Raw genomic sequence first — 16,640 nt, 5'->3', positions numbered from 1 at the left:
AAGATTTTGAAAATTAGGAAGCAGAACTCAGAAAAGCTTGCATGCTGAGTAAGTAGAGGTATAAATACATCAGATGCAGGTATTTAGAGCTGACAAGTAGGAAATAGGATGAGTTTTACATGCCATGTCTTCCATGGTTGCAGATGAACACCTCTTAATTCAGAATGAAAAACAGCAGCAGTGCCAGGAATCCTGAAGTGACATGCCTATGTCTGCTTTTCAAAGAACCAAGGAGGATTTCTTCTCTCTAGAACATTAGACCATCAGAGAAGAGATCCAGGTTCATTTCTTGTATTTTATTTTCTCTGAGGGTGATAAAATCTGCTTAGTTGTTGGTAGTTTCAGTTAAGTCACTCTTTACTCTCATCCCTGAAATTGTATCCCTGCTGTGAAGCATTATCAAAATGAAATGGACTAGAAAGAAAATACAGGAAAGAACTTGCAACTATAACTTTCTGATTGGGGTGTTTACCTTTTGATGAAAGCAGGCTTGGTTTCCAGTCCCTTGCAAGCAACTTTTAATATGGTAAGGTATTTATGTAGGACTGGCAGTGGAATCTAAAGTTTCTATGATCAGCTAACCAGGTGAACAGCGTCTGGACAGTCTTGAAGTTAGGTACTTGTAATGAACATACATATATTTTATTTTCTGTGTCTCAGAATGGTTTGGGTTGGAGGGGACCTTAAAGATGAACCATTTGCAACTATCTGATGTGGGCAGAGATGTCTTTCATTATATCATGTTGCTCAAAGCCCCATCCAAGCTGGCCTTGAACTCTTCCATGAATGGGGCATCAAACAGCTTCTCTGGGCAACCTATTGCAGTGTCTCACTGCATTCTGAGTGAAGAATTTTGTTCTGGTGTCTAATTTAAATCCACCTTCTTTTCATGTAAAGCCATTACCCATTGTCCTATTGCTACACTCCCTGATAAAGAGTATTTCCCAAGCTCGAGGTGATGTGGAATTATCACAGAATCATATAGGTTGGAAGGGACCTCCAGAGATCATCAAATCCAACCCCCCTGCCAAAGCAGGTTCCCTACACCAGGTCACACAGGTAGGCGTCCAGGCGGGTCCTGAGTATCTCCAGAGAAAGAGACTCCACAACCCCCCTGGGCAGCCTGTTCCAGTGCTCCGTCACCCTCACCGTAAATAAGTTCTTGTGCACATTCATGCAGAACTTCCTATGCTCCACTTTCTGGCTTTTTCCCCTCGTCCTGTCTCCACACACTGCTGAAAAGAGTCTGGCCTCGCCACTTTGCCCCCCACACCTCAGATATTTATAGACCTGGATCAGGTCCCCTCACAATCTTTATTTCTCAAGGCTAAACAGATCCAGTTCACTTAGCCTTTCTTCATAGGGGAGATGCTTCAGGCCCTTCACCATCTTTGTGGCCCATGTAGTAGGAAAACTTAAAAAGACAGCTTAAATTTCATTCAATCATTATGATGAGAAATAACATATCTATGTAATCCTTTCCAACTTTGGTGGGTGACACTGAAGAATCATAGAATCCCCAAGAGGTATGCAGGGGAGGCACAGTGGCTCTCAAGTGTTAGATTTTTAGTGAGTCTTTGTTAACGTATGGTCTTTATCTCTGGTTTTACTGTATGCATTTTTGCCGTAGAAGTTATAGTAGGAGCAAATATTAAGAACTCATCTAGCTCTAATGATCTTACGTATTGAAGGGTGTTTTAATCGCTGTTTCTCGTCTCTGGTTGAAGCTAGCTGAAAGTTTTTAGCAGAGCTGTTTTGCTGGAAATAAAACCTGATTCTGTGTGCACTGCATGGTTTTGAGGAAGGCTGGAGAGGAAAAACAAGTTTTCTGTGTATAATTTCCACTTGCCCATTTTAGGTTATGGTTCCTTGGCTTTTTTACTCTCTGTTAGCTTATATGGTGTGTTCTACTGTTTCTAGATAGCAGGAAAGAGTCCAGGATTCAGGTCTTCAGGGCAGCATCTCACCCAACTAGACTGAAACCAGCTAGACTGAAAGTCAGACAGCTTCTGTTTTATAGATATCAGAAACTTTGCACGTTTGCTTTCTTTTTTCAATTGAAAAAAAAAAAATGGAAAAAAGAAAAACAACTCTCTTAATTTTCTGTTCATTTTTTTCTTTCCACTTCACCTCAAAGTTTTCTGTACTTGTCAGCTCTGTTGCTTGAAGTGTTTTATGTGGAAGAATAGTGACACCCAGTGGTCAACTGTGTCCTGGGTTTCTCTCTTTTCAGGCAGTGCCTTTAAAAACTGTAGCAAAAAAAAGAACGTGCTAAAAATGAGTCACTTAATAAACTCATTTCTGATGAACGGGCTGCAATTATTTTCTTTTTATCAGGAGGCTGGGTGCCACTTTATACTAATTCAGTAATTGCTACAGAGCTTTTCATAGTTGAACAGAATTTCTTCTAAGCTCAGAAAAGGTATTATTGGGTAAAAAATACTTCATAATCAGCTTTTTGAAGGATTCACCAACTCCTGGGTAAAATAGGCCAGGGTTTACACATTCTTTTTATCTTTACTATCATTTTTGGATGACAATTACTTACTATTATCCAGTGATTATATAAGTAACATATGGAGATTGTAGCTTACTGCTAACAGTAGCATTTCTGTGTAAAAACTGAGTTGTTTTTTGTTTTTTTTTCCTTTTTTCCACAGGATTACATGAATTCTATTTCCTGCTTGTTCTAGCATACTTTGTAACTGCTTGCATATATGCACAGTCTTTATGGCAGACAATTAAGAAGCATGGACCAATGCATACTGTATTAAAAGTGCTCTCAATCGCGTTACTGTTGCAGGCTGGTTCAGCTTTTGCCAACTACATGCATTTCTCAAGGTATCTTTATTTTTGCTTTTAATCTTAAGACTTGAAGGACGTGCTGTTTTAAAGATTAGTACATGGTCTTTCATGTGCTGATTTAAAAAAAACATAGGGCTCACTTTTTAGAAGCTGCCTAAGTACAGTTATAGAGAGAACGCAAACTTAAGTATCACTTACTTTAAAATATCATCTTTTATTCTGTTATCAGTTATTCCAAGGATGGAATAGGAGCACCTTTTATGGGAAGTCTGGCAGAATGTGAGTATGCTCATCTGCTGTTTTTTATGTATTCCTACACATTAATCTGTATAATGCATTAATGAATGTTCTCGTTGGACTGAATCATCATTCTGCCCCGTATCACTGTATTTCTAGCATGAAATAGTGAGCAACTTTTAAGTTGTTCTTCTGAAAAGTAGGTTTTTCTTTTGAAAGTTTATAGTAACTGCACTTAAAGCCCTATAATTGCGATCCATCCTGCAAACATTTACCTACATAACTATCACAAGTAAATCTTTCAATGTGTTGAAGAGTTTTGCTGAGTTTGCATGATCCACTGAAGCTATTGAGGAAACTATCATATTTTATGGAGTGTGTCATTTCACTAGCAAGCCTAACATTGATTATAACAAACACATGTTTTACAGCACAAGTGACAAGGTTCGAGATGTCTAAAAAATAATTATGTAAAGAATTTAATGGTAACAAAGCATTTCTGTTGCTCTGTGTAGATTTCCTGAGTTCTCATGTGAACTGAATTGTTATAATGCTGCCCAAAATGCACTGGTTTATTCTTGCAAGACTGTTTGGAATCCGAGGTTGCTCTTATTTATTTATTTATTATTTCTGCCATGTTTATTTTACATTTGAAGCATTTAGTGATTCTTTCTGAGCTAATATGTTGCCCTTTGATTGTTCTCGAAAGCAGCGCTATGATAGTGAGATGGCATAGGCAAGTAACAACCTACATAGAGAAGTATTTCTCCTCATAGAATTCTTTTAGAAACTTGCAGTTGGAAGTAACCGCCTCTTGATGGCACTTGGCTCCGCAGTAATTGACACTCTTGTTTTAAGAAGTCAAGTTAGAACTCTTTGCAGCCTCTCTCGCAACTGAGTTTTTAAATTCTCCCTCGTGTCCCCTGAAACAAAATTGAGACTATGGAGGTAGCCATATAACTCCACTCCACTGAGAAATCCAGCGTTAACTACACAACCAGAACTGTGGAGAAAATAGCTGCGTCTGAGAGTTTCTGTGTATGCATGTATGGATTGAAGTGGAAATCACACTTCTGTTTGCTTATGGTGAAGGTTACTAAGAATGAAATAGTGTCTCTTGAATCAATACCTGAATTCAGATGACTCAGCTAATAGGCTTTCCCTTTCATACTGTTTTTAAAATTTGTGGTTCCCAAAACAGTAAGAAAGCAGAAGGAAAAGTGGAAAGCTTCAGTGCCGATTACAGTTCTGAAGGATAGCCAATAGCAAGTATAGTTTGGAGATGGAAGATGCTACCATCTTTTTTTTCCCGTGTTAGAACAGAAATCCTGGTCCCATTTTCATTAGCTTTGCTGGGAGCAGAATTTCTTCTAGAAACCTGTTCAGATGCTATGCCAAACAATATTCATTTCCCAGTGTTATTTAATCCTTAACATGTATAAAAGCCTGACACTGTCTAAGTCATCATCTGAATTAATCATATAAATTGCATGAATAATTCTGGCACGTAGAAGCATCTCAAATAGCGATCATTTAACTTCTGATAAGATCAAAATGTGAAAAGTCAAATAGTATCACAGAATCACAGAATTGCAGGGGTTGGAAGGGACCTCTAGAGGTCATCGAGTCCAACCCCCCTGCCAAAGCAGGCTCCCTACACCACAATTATTATTATTATAGCTGTTGATCAGCTGAAAAAATTGTTCAGGCCAAATTCTGTTCTTACCCCTGCCATCTGAGCAGTTCGATGTTGTGATAGGTGCTTTATGAGTGCGTATGTATATAAATCAGGTATCAGTTCAGCAGTGCATCACTTTACGCTGATCCTAGATATCATGAGATTGTCATGTTCCAACTTTTCTTAAATATAAAGCCTCTTCTTACTTGTAGGTATGTGGCACCAAAGACTAAAGCCTGTACTGATTTTTGCCATAAACTGTTTTACCTGGGAATCTGCTTGTATTGTTGCTACACTAAAGAGCAGAGGAATATCTGTATCCAGGATTCGGCCATTTCTCTAGCGTGGCTTTGTGACATGGGCTTGGCTTGGCACGCCGTGAGCTGGCATAACAATTTTTGTAGGGTGTACCATGCCTCGCTAGTACTGTAAAATAACCCCAGGCTCATTTTGCCCCAAAATACCAGTTTTTTGTTGTTTTTTTTTTCAAGTTTGTGTCTACTCAAAGCTCTTTAACAGCTGCTAAATAACAGAGGTGTCTGAAGATGTTAGAAGTATGTAAGCATATAAAGCATAAGAATACCAATTAAATCCCAAGATAAATATATTGACATTGTGAATTTTTTTATAGCTATATTTTGTTGCATTGCTGAGCATCAAAGAAATACAGGAGCTGATCTTCATTTGACACAAATCCCTTGTGCACGTGTTAATCTATGCGCAGAGGCAGCATTTTCTACTGTATGTGGAAGTACACTGATCTTTATAATACAGCAGTTGCATAAAAACGGAAGTTTTCCTCTATGCTGTAGAAATATTTATCTTATATCTGGTAACAGAAGTGGAAATGTCAAGTATGGAACTAATTTAAATGAGCTAAAATATTAAGTGAATAAAAAGGATTATTGTACATAGTGACCATCTCTAATTTCTGAAACAAATTTGGAATCTACACAAGAACTAATTTCTCGAGCTGCTTTTAGATCTCTGCTTCGCTACTGCTTTGAGCCAGTTAACACTGAAGTCTATACACTAGCTTTAAAATTGTTCAGTAAGTTTCAGTCAGAAATTTACCAGCTCGGTGATGCTTGTGGGTAGCTTCTAACTCAAGATTTTCTATGATTCTATGAGCTCTGAAGCTTAACAATGACCGCAACAACACCACAATCATCACAACTTTCAGCTCTTTCTAATATAAGCAGGACTTCAGTGAGGCTGGAAGACACATGGTTTAGTATATTCTAGCTTAAAATTTCTCTTACTCACATGCAGCTTCAAACACAGGTTAGAGACTCTGATTAAGAATACAGCATTATGGAGTTTGTTTTAGTTGTTTCCAGACAGCGGGGGGAAAAAATAAGTGTACACAGTGAAATGAAGCAAAGGGAGTCTGCATTTAATGAAGCACAGACAGATTACTGCGCCAAACTAAGTTAGTGCTAGGGTTAGTCATTGTATTTACCCCTTCAAGTATCTGACTGTGGAATTTGTCCCAAATATTTGTGCTTTCTGTTGCAAGCTACGCCTTCCTTAAGACAAAATGCAATTAATTTAGAAGTACAATGCCACTGTTTGATTTTCAAACAAAAGTTTTGTGGAACAAAGGAAGGAGTTCGTTTCATTGTGTTTCATATTTGCAGTGTGATTAACATACATATGATTTTAGTCCACTAGCCTCTGTAAGTCTGTTTATGCAGGTGGATTCCTGAACCCAGACTTCTTTGACACAAGAGTAGAAGTTGGAAGAATGTGGCTCTGTGCCCACGTCGTTGCAGAATTACAGCCTAAGTCGAGGGAAGCTTGTAGTGGTCTGTTTGGTCATTTAAAAATCATTAAAACAGCCACATTTTGTGGCAAAGGAACTTCAGCTAATCAAGCTGTTAATGGAGATTATAAGCCAAGGTGATTCTGAAGCATAAATATCCATCCTTTGTTTGTGGGTGTAGTGAATATTTTTCTTTGTTTTGGGGGGAAAAAAATGTATATTTTTGTGGTGACTCTATATGTTTTTCTTTTGTTTTTAATAGTGTGTGACATAGTCTCTCAGATACAAATGCTTTATTTGTTGTTGAGTCTGTGTATGGGTTGGACAATAGGCAGAATGAAGAAATCTCACAGCAGACCTCTTCAATGGGATTCTACTCCAACATCTACTGGCATTGCTGTAGTAGTTGTTGTTACACAGGTTTGTATTTTACATTCATTCTTATACTGAAACAGACAGTTGCTATTAAGTATGACAGAACTGTGAACCAACTAATTTCAATATTTTATGAGAAAGAAGAGTATCAAGACTGGATTAAAAAAAAAAAAAGCCCACAGCGTAATGTGCACCCAGCAAGTCTAATAAGTAACAACAATTCCTCTTTATTTTAACAGTTTAAGGTATAGCTCCACAGTATGTTTTTGTTCAGCAGTAAAACCACTTAAGAAGTCCCCGCAGTTCTCTGAACTCCCAGTTGTATCAATTGTTCATAAAATTATGCTGCAAACCAGATCAGTGGAAAGATCTAGGCTGAACTGGAAGGAAGAAAGAAAAGTTTTGGCACAGTTTTGCCAATCTGATTTGCAGAGTGGTCCTGTAAATAGCTGTCATCAGTACAGTTGCGTGGTTGTGAACTGTGATGTTAGTGCTGAAAACAAGGGGCATGGGAGGAAGGATGAGAGAAAGATCCTTACAGTTCTTTTTCTGTCACCAAAAATAAGAGATTGTGTTCTCGTCTTAGAACCACCCCAATAGGATGTCTGATGGCCTTTTCAATCGCTATAAGGTGATTCTTTAAGTGTTCATAAGCAGGATTGTTCTTGCACGTATACAAATGATGTGACACATAACTTCATTCAAATGTTTTTCTATTAATATAAATTAGAAAGTCAAGTAAACCAGTAACTTAAAAGTAAATTGTAAATGGAGATCATCCAGCCCTGGTGGTGTCTTTTGTAAACAAATTTTTTTTAAATCACAGCATAAAGACAAGAGAATCCAAAAGCCATTGAGAATGAGAAGAACAGGGAGAAACTGGAGACAGTAATGAGGAAGAGATCATACTAAAGATTTTATGCCATTTGAGTAATGTCTGTAATTAGTGCTGCTTCCAAACTAAATAAGTGGACTGCTAAAACATTAAGAGTAGCTGGGAGCTTACAGTATTCTTGCTAATTAAGAATATAAACCAAAGCCTATTAAGGTCAATGAGACTGTTGAAATTTAAAGATGGGTGTCACAGTAAGGTGGAATGAACCTATCTAGCACCAGAAGTTTTACATACTGGTAGTAAAGACTTCTGAAGTATTTAATTCTATTCATGCCTCTCCTCTGGTACATGCATATGGATGTGTTAATACCCTGTCACTTGAGACTGGAAGGTTTGCTGTTGTTTTTTCCTTTTTACTATACATAGAAAGGGCACTTGTTACCATCAGCTTGATCTTTTTTTAGTTGTTACTTGCTGTAAAAATTGGGGCAAGTATCGTACAGTCATGCTGCCCCAGTACTGGTTCATTATATATATACCATTGGCTATTTGAGCACCAACAGAGGGTTGGTATGAAATTGGCTGTCTTCTGTGAGGGCACATCGCTGCCACATCTCCCTTCTCAGTACTGTTGGGAATGTCAGGTCTGGTAAGAGTCTTGTAGGAACAGAATGCAGATATCAGAGTATGTCACTGCTTGTGTGGTTCTCTAGTTTGTCTCAGTGTCTGCTGTCTCCAGCAAAAGTTCTTTGACACCATAGCCTTTCTGGAGAGCATGTTTTCCATCACATGTTCAGTACGTGTGGTTACATGTGACTACAGGGTTTTTTCTGACAGATTTCTTGTCCTTGTAGAAGAACGCAACCATTGAGCTCAGGGGAGCAGAACCCGGGCCGTGTCATGTCTCTGACCTCAGGACCTCATTCTCTTGATTAGTCTACTGTTTATTGGTCTAGATTTATGTGGGTATTGGATCTGCTGTAAGCAGGCAATCAGTGATAGTGATCAGTGATCACTTCCAATGACAAAAACATAATCTCCTTTCTGTCCTGTTCTTTCTCAGAAATTCTTATGGGAGAGCCAGCCTCTTTCCATGCCAGACCTACGTGTATAAGCAGAGATTTCTCAGGATTGCTATGGAGGATACTGGAAACCACACACATTACCTTAACACAGCAGATTGAGTCTGGACCGTGTTTTATTAACATTCTGCTGTTATCCAACTACTAATTCCTCAGAAAGTTTTCAGATTGTTTTTTTCTGGCATGGATTTGTTGGTTGGTTTGTTTCTCTTCTTGATTTCTCTCTTTCCATTGATGCTATTGATTCTTTGCTTCTATTCTTTCAAAAACACCAACAATTTTCCAGCCTGTGTTTACAGGTTGCCATCAGTGTAGAGTGACCATTGCCTCCTTGCCAGCAAAATCTTGTCTGATCTTTGTGGCTGCAGACAGGTAGCATCTCAAAGGAGGGACAAGCCTACCATTCATCATCTCTCTTTCTCCTAGCTTGTTCTTTTTTTTTTGTCCCTTCTTTCATTCTCAGCTCAAAAGATTCCCAGGCCGCTCTGCATTCATTAACTGTTTCATACTTTGCTGCTGAGATACAAACCTTGTTCATAACGTTCTACTGATAACAAGCCTTTCCCATCACATGGACCCAAGCAGTTTAAACTTTCAGGGCTGGTCAGAGCAGAGGCAGCGATTACAGAAGGAAAGCTTATCACTTTGACCAAAATGCATGTCGAATCTTAGTGTATTAGAAGTCATGCTTCACAGAGGTCTTAGATACGCTCCAAAGGTGCACTCAGGGTGAGCTATGCCTCTGACCTCAGATCTCAAACATTTGTTACTGTACCTAAGTTCATGACATTACATACTCAATTACTAGACACTAGCCTTGTCTTCCTGCCACCTAATTTCCCTTTTGCTTCCCCTTTACCTTTATCTCTCGGCAATTATCTCCTCCATGCAAACCAGCTTTTACTAGAGATTGATATGTTATCTTGCTCTAAAGTCACTGCTGGAATAGCAAGGGGCAGAAGGGGTTCCACTATAATTGTTTCCTTCTGACAGAAGAGGTGACTGTTTGGTTCTTCATCATATGGATGTGGAGATCCAACTTGTATAACAGGATCATCAAGATAACGTCCTTGGTGAGCTTCTTCTAGCTGTTGGAGGGAAAACAGTACTGGACAGCAGCTGGTGTCCTTTGTCTGGTGTGTTACATACTTTAATGCTAGACACAAGCTCTGCAGTTTGTCCAGATCTTCCATAAACAGCCAGAGCAGAGTTGTTCTGCTGGATAACAGTCAGGATATTCACCCTGATTTCTTCTCAGAGGTGAAAGAATTCTGCTCAATGGTAACAACAACAAAATCTGATTTCATCTTGAACGTGTTGGTATCTGTGTATTTTTTAAGTCTCGTTGCCAGTACTACAGCAGAGGGAGCAGATGTGTGCCTTTCTGTGGTCGAGTCGAATGGTATCAGAGCTTACTGACGTTACTCTCAGGCATGGCCATAGAGATTTTGACTTCAAAATCAAGTTTGTCTGTGAAAGCTTTCCCTTCGCTGAGAACATACTGCCTAATCCACTCTAGCTTACAAACACTCTGTAGCACAGATTTCTACTTTATAGAATGCTGCTTTTCTCCAGTGAGCAAGAATAGATCCAGCTCATAGTAAGAGCAGTGACATGTTTTTTTTCTTCTTCAGGTTTCCTGTGTGTTGCACTGACAGTGCCATTTCTGCCTGTAATGCTTCTGCTTTCTAATTATTTTGGAATAGCCTAGTAAAACTTAAAGGAGCTGAACTTCTGTGATCTTACACTGCTGTCACTGCATGCAGTCTTTGTTCAGCTGTGTTGTCTGCACAGCTTACATTCTTTAGAAGGCTAGTCCAGAGCAAACCGTGTTGTCAGATGCTGTTTTCTTGTGAGGATTTGGACTTTGATCTCGTGATTGCTTTGCTTCAACTCTTTGTCGTCTTCTCATGAAAGTGGCTTCTTTCGTTGATGTTACTTGTGGTGGTAGGTTAAGGATGATTCAAACCCTTGTGAGCCCCATTCTTTAAGGCTGAGATGGCTGTGGCATCTACCTAAAATTCCTTCTTAAATTGATACCACACTGCATGTTCATGTCAGGGAGATTCTACATATATAATTTTTCTGTAATTTTCTTAGTCTATGTCCAGTCCAAGGATATTGAAGATTGAGTTCCCATGCATAAACATCAAAAAAGGAAATACTCTGTACAAGACTGTTGTCATTATATGATTGGTAGAATCCTCAATGATTTCTGGGAGTATTCCACCTCATTGAAATTCTGCTTCTGCATTGGGAATTCATCAGGTTCATACCAAAACTAATGCTTTAGCCACAACTTTACCAAACACTGCCGTTTCTTAGGGTTTTAAGAGCCACTTAGTCTTATTCCGGGCTTAATCCCTGAGAGGATTCTCAGTCAAGTAATTTGATCATCTTGAGTTATTTGCTTGGAGTTGCCCAGAAAAGGTGTTTCAGCAGCAGTGTTAGAAGAACATTGGTCAGATTATTTACTTGTCATAATCAGTGACATTCAGGACGCGCTTTACACTTCTTATTCTCTCATATTTCCATTTTCCTATTCAGGTGGCTGAGAAGTAATTAAAGTGACAACAGTCATGTTCACCATGTCATAGCCTGACTAAGGGACGGAAAAAGTGAGAGAGTGCTCTCAAAGCATATTCTTAGCCAAAAAACAATCTAGTCTCAACTGATGAGACTTGAGGACACCCAGCTTTGGAATGCACAGGTGTATTGCATGTTTAAAAAAGAAAAAAAGAAGTTTATATCAGTAACCTTTCTGTCACTAAAATATTGATGTAGTTAGAGAGCCTTTGAATTTGTTCAGAGAGGAATCTGACTAATTTAGATCTCTAAATTGAGGCATACAATGTCTCTTTCTGAAGGCCTTTAGAGCTACCTTGCTCATATAAATCAAATTTGACTACCTTTCTTCAGAAAGCCTGCTTTATTAGACACCTGAAACCCAAGTGCAAGTTATATGTCTGTAGTAGGTGGACTGGATTCCAGTGTATATATTCAATTCTTAAAATGCCACTCGGCTGCTACATGCTGCTGGGAGCCTAAATTTTATGGGTATTCTAATTTGTAATGTTAACAATCCCAAACTCTTGAAAAGGTTTTATTCAGCAAGACCCAACTTTCAAGCAACTCTGCAAGTAGGCACCTGCCTTCTATTCAACTGAGACTCAGAAAGTAGGCTTTTCTTAATCTGTTTTTCCTTAGAGAATCTATCAGTATTCTTTCTCACAGTGCTCTTCTAACACTGGATTCTGCAGCAAGTGGATACAGTGCTGTTTTTCTGAGCGTTAAGTTGGATTACTGTCTTGCGTGTAGCTATCTGTTGGCTGGAGTGTTTGTCCAGGTGTTGCAACAGCACTTGGAACCTGTGACGCTGCCTTTCATAGTCCCTAAGAGGATTCCAAGCCAGTTGCTTGCAGAGTCAGGCTCGCTCCCAGTTTCTGACCTAGCTGATGTTGAATTCTTTTCTCCACGATGGCACAGCTTCAATAGAAGGGGTGGAGAGTGGCCCACCCAAGAACAGCCTATAGCCTGGCAGTTAGGGCACTCTCCAAGGAGGTGGGAGATGTGAGTTGGATTTCCTTTAGGCAAAGAAGGGAATTGTGGGAGATCCGAGTTCAACTTGGGTGAATGCTTGATCCTTCAGGCTATTGTATAAAAGGGGCAGCAGCACCACCCTCTTACTTCCCCATCTTTAAAAAGAAAAGTGAATCCTGTTAGGATTTTGAAAGAAAAGGCGTAGTCGCCTGCCTTTGAAACAAGCTTTACAGGTTGTGAATCCCAACTGGAAGCGGACACCTCCCTGTATCGTTTCAGTGGGCTTCCTGCTGAGTAGGCTGACTGTTTAACTACATTGATATCTTGGATTTTAGGCTAAAATGCTACATTCCTTCTACCTAACTTAGAGAAAACTATAACTTGTCCAACTTTATACAAGTCACGAAATGCAAGAAATGAGACCCTGTTCCTGACAATCCTAATGCACAATCCTAGAAAAGCAGTTATGGCCAGGGTTATTTGTTATATAACATGGCAGTCTCCAGCAAGCAGAGCAGAGTGTGACCGCTTGTGCTGATAATTTGATCTGTGATAAAAAGATTAATTGAAGTTTCACGTATGATCCTTGCTTTCTAAATGTATGTTGCTGTTGTTCTTTCCCAGAGCTTTTTATTAATTTGGGAACAGTTTGAAGATAATAATCATCACAGCTACCATTCACACCATGGCTTAGCAAGTGGACTGCTCATTGGCCTGAGAGTTTGCCTGGGATTGTCACTGGCTGCTGGTCTTTACCAGATCATCACAGTGGAGAGAAGCACGCTGAAAAGGGAGTTCTACATCACCTTTGCTAAAGTACGGGCTCATGGAAACTGATCCCTTTTGCTGTAAAAGTAATTGTGGCACGCAGTTGAATGAAGCACTGAACTGTTTTCCTCCATAAGAAAGTTAATATTTAAGTGTCTGATTTGATTAAACTGCACCCTGTCATCATACTCCGAGCAGTCATTTTAATTTGACAAGTAGCATAGAGCTTTTCTAAACAGAAATCCCACCTTTCATTGTGTGGTTTTCATTCTGTTGATTGAAAATTAAACAATGGATTCATAAAAAAGACAGAAATGTAAATGCAGTTCCTTTAACTGTCATCTCTTTCTTCTTAGCTGGCATATAGTTATTTTATAACTTACACTCTTCTTTTCTTTTAGGCCTGCATTCTCTGGTTTTTGTGCCACCCATGTCTTGCAACCGTTTCTGTAATATTCAGAGAATATCAAAGGGAAAAGGTATGTACAGGCAAGATAAAAGAGATGGAATTTGAATAGTAGTTGTTCTTCATGTTCAGTGTTTGTTAGCAAACTCATGCTCTTAGGCTGTTAATCTTATGACCCCAAAGCAACTTGAAAAGTCTTAGTCACACAGCTCTTAATGATGCTAATGTGAGTCATATTTTACAAAGGCATACTGGGTTTGAATCATCTAAGGGTAATCGTTTCTAGACTAAGGGGGATGGGGAGATGGTTAAGTCAAAGGAAAATGTGGAGGGGGTGTTTTGTTTTATTGTTTGCTTGTTTGTTTTTTAATTAAAAGCACCTTGGGGTTCTTTTAACAAAGCTAGCAGAAAGATAAATCAGTGGATTTTTTTGTTGTTTGCTTTACAGTCTTCATCATTTAAAAGCTTTATGTGGCTAAATAGGTCAGGGAACCTGTAGCTGAACTGTATTCTGTAGATTAAGAGATCTATCCAAATGCCTAGTTTGGTTTGTGAGCTCTAAACATTTAAAAACAAAGGTGGGCTTACTGGATTTCTTGGTTGCTTAATCATATTGCGATCTGGAGGACTAGTGTGTGGAGCCTGCCGTGTTCAGATAAAGCGCATTTCTATTCTCAGGTGATTGGCTACCTCAGTCCAGGGTAGTTTGCTTCTTTGTAGTTATAGCCACCTTTGCATTTATATGCAGATATTTTCAGAAAACGAGCTTTTGTTTGTGTGGGTTAATATAGAAAGGGGGAGAAAATATTCTACTAAAAATATGTAATACTTATGAAATATTGATATAATGAAGCACCATGATTTTATTTATTTATTTATTAAAAAGAGAAATCCGGGGGGAAATAAGAATAAACCTCCTATAGATCAACAAAAAAATCAGTTAGTAGCGCTTGATGAATACATCTTTGCAGTAGGATGAGCGGTGACAAGAATGAGTAGATAACATTTTGCGATATTTTGAGGGTTTGAGTTTACTGAAGGGAGGCTGTTGTTGCTGTCCTCTTGGATTTTGAGTCGGTTTAACCGTCATGCAGCTGAAGTACCTGTGTTATGATTATGATGTGCTTCCTCCTTTAAATGCATTTAGATATCATAGAAATGTATGATCGACGAGTACTATATTTGTGCAAGAATAGCATTGGTTTTAACAGACTTTCTATACCAAAACTTCTGTTAAATCAGAAACAGTGGTTACCTTGTTGGTTTTGATAAATACTGCCTTATGTGTCTCTTACAGATTAAGAGACTTGCAGTGAGAAGAGGTCTAAGTGAGACTGTTAAATCACTTCCCTCACAGCTCTGCGACTGTGCTAGTTCAGAGTGTTTTCATGTTGGTTTTTTTTTCTCCTCTGTTTGTTGTAAGAAAAGAATATCTAAGCATCACCTCTGCTTGTGGAACTGCATGGGTGGTGAATTGCAAGTCTGAAATTCCCCGGAACAGAGACCGCCAGAAGGGGTTATGTGACTTGCCTTAGGGCCATCTGCTGATTTGAAAACATCCAGGTGTGAGAGCGTGAATCTTGGACTTGAGCTTCACATTCAAATCTTCTGTAACTGCAGCAGTATTAAAAGATTTAAGGTTAAGCTTCAAGCATACACATACTGTGCTGGTAGAGATTTATTTGGGCTTGTTATTCACTTTTTCTCTTTCTCTTTTTTTTTTTTGTCTTTAGATTATTACCATAGGCGTTATCCTCTGTCAGTGCATCTCCATGGTTATCCTCTACAGACTTTTTCTCTCTCATAGTCTATATTGGGAAGTATCTTCACTGTCATCAGTGACATTGCCACTAACTGTATCCTCTGGACATAAAAATCGACATCGCTTCTGAGATGTTTAGGAAGAATATGTTATGTAAAAAAATGTGCAATAATGATCTAAATATGCAGGTATTTTTTGTCACAGGTATGTGATACGTTGGTTTCACTGGAAAACCGGGTGATTATATCAGAGCATTTCATGGAACTTTGGTCTGACACGGTCCTTAGGTTAATCTGTTTAAGTATTGTGGCAAAAATGGAGTAATTTGAGTGGAAAAATCTGTAATTTGAGTAATTTCCTAAATATGGTGTGTGTGTGTGTGTGTGTGTGTGTGTGTGTGTGCAGCAACGGGTGCTGAACCATATCACAGGAAAGTGTAAGGAATCTTTCCTCCCCCATTCACAGCCACAAAAAAAAAAATGTCCTTACTTTATATTCATACTAGGTTTGAAAGCCTTATAAAAGATGGTTCTTAAAATGTCTGCAAGCTCAAACAAGTCTGATATAGGCCAGTTGTGAAATCAATGTGATGTCTTACAATGAATACAAGTTTTTTGGTTGTTTCTTTTTTTTTTTTCATGCTTTAGTAAAAAAAGTGCATTTTATATAGAAGTATAAAGGAAATGGAAACAAATGAGGGAAAGTCCACTCAGAACGTATATAAAATGTTTACAGCTATCTACAGGAAACTTCCCTTTATTGTTGGTGTGAAATAAAAGCTTTTTTGTATTGGTTAGAACCGTGATGAAGATGGGAACAAAGTTTGTGTTTTCCTCTTTTGAAGTAAACGTAACTAAAAATTTCACCTCGTCGTGAAGATCTAAACAATATTTGAGGCTTAAGAAGATACAGCAACATAAAGGTAATTAAAACAGCAGGCTCACATTTACAAAAAAAAAAAAAAGCCAAGAAAAAGGAATGGGTGATGTGGCACTAGAATTTTAATCCTGATATAATTCATTTCTCTTACATTGAGGATTCAATCATAATTAAGCCATATACACAGATTAAATTAACAGAAGCATTTCATATAAATGTTGGTTTCAGTCATCAACTACCCATGAATTCCTGCCCAAGGATACTTAATCAGGATTAAATTTTCTATGAATAATTGAAAAACAAAATACTCACTGGATTTGTTATAATCCATGTTGGCACTGAGTTCTAAGTAGTTGCCATCTTCCATCCATTGTAATAAAGCCATACTACTTTGTGATGCCCTTGCATTCAGAAAAACAGTGTAAATATATACTTTATTGAAGTGCCTATTTATTGAGTATGATTAGATCATGCTGACATTTTCCTTCATTATAAGAGCATACCTAGT

At 38.4% G+C, this 16,640-nt stretch overlaps 1 protein-coding gene across 1 annotated transcript in view; it reads left to right on the top strand.

Annotated features, from left to right (window-relative positions):
* GPR180 (G protein-coupled receptor 180) overlaps window positions 1-16,640 on the top strand; it is a 22,496-nt gene extending 5,856 nt beyond the window's left edge. The window contains exons 4-9 of the mRNA XM_072349030.1: window positions 2,661-2,841; window positions 3,035-3,084; window positions 6,748-6,905; window positions 12,942-13,133; window positions 13,487-13,564; window positions 15,225-16,640. Coding sequence (XP_072205131.1) covers window positions 2,661-2,841; window positions 3,035-3,084; window positions 6,748-6,905; window positions 12,942-13,133; window positions 13,487-13,564; window positions 15,225-15,383 — 818 coding nt within the window. The 3' untranslated portion in view covers window positions 15,384-16,640. The remainder of the gene's footprint in view (window positions 1-2,660; window positions 2,842-3,034; window positions 3,085-6,747; window positions 6,906-12,941; window positions 13,134-13,486; window positions 13,565-15,224) is intronic.

This window comes from Excalfactoria chinensis, chromosome 1 (assembly GCF_039878825.1).
Source record: "Excalfactoria chinensis isolate bCotChi1 chromosome 1, bCotChi1.hap2, whole genome shotgun sequence".
NCBI classification, from domain to species: Eukaryota; Metazoa; Chordata; class Aves; order Galliformes; family Phasianidae; genus Excalfactoria; species Excalfactoria chinensis.
This window is presented reverse-complemented; position numbering and strand designations above follow the sequence as displayed.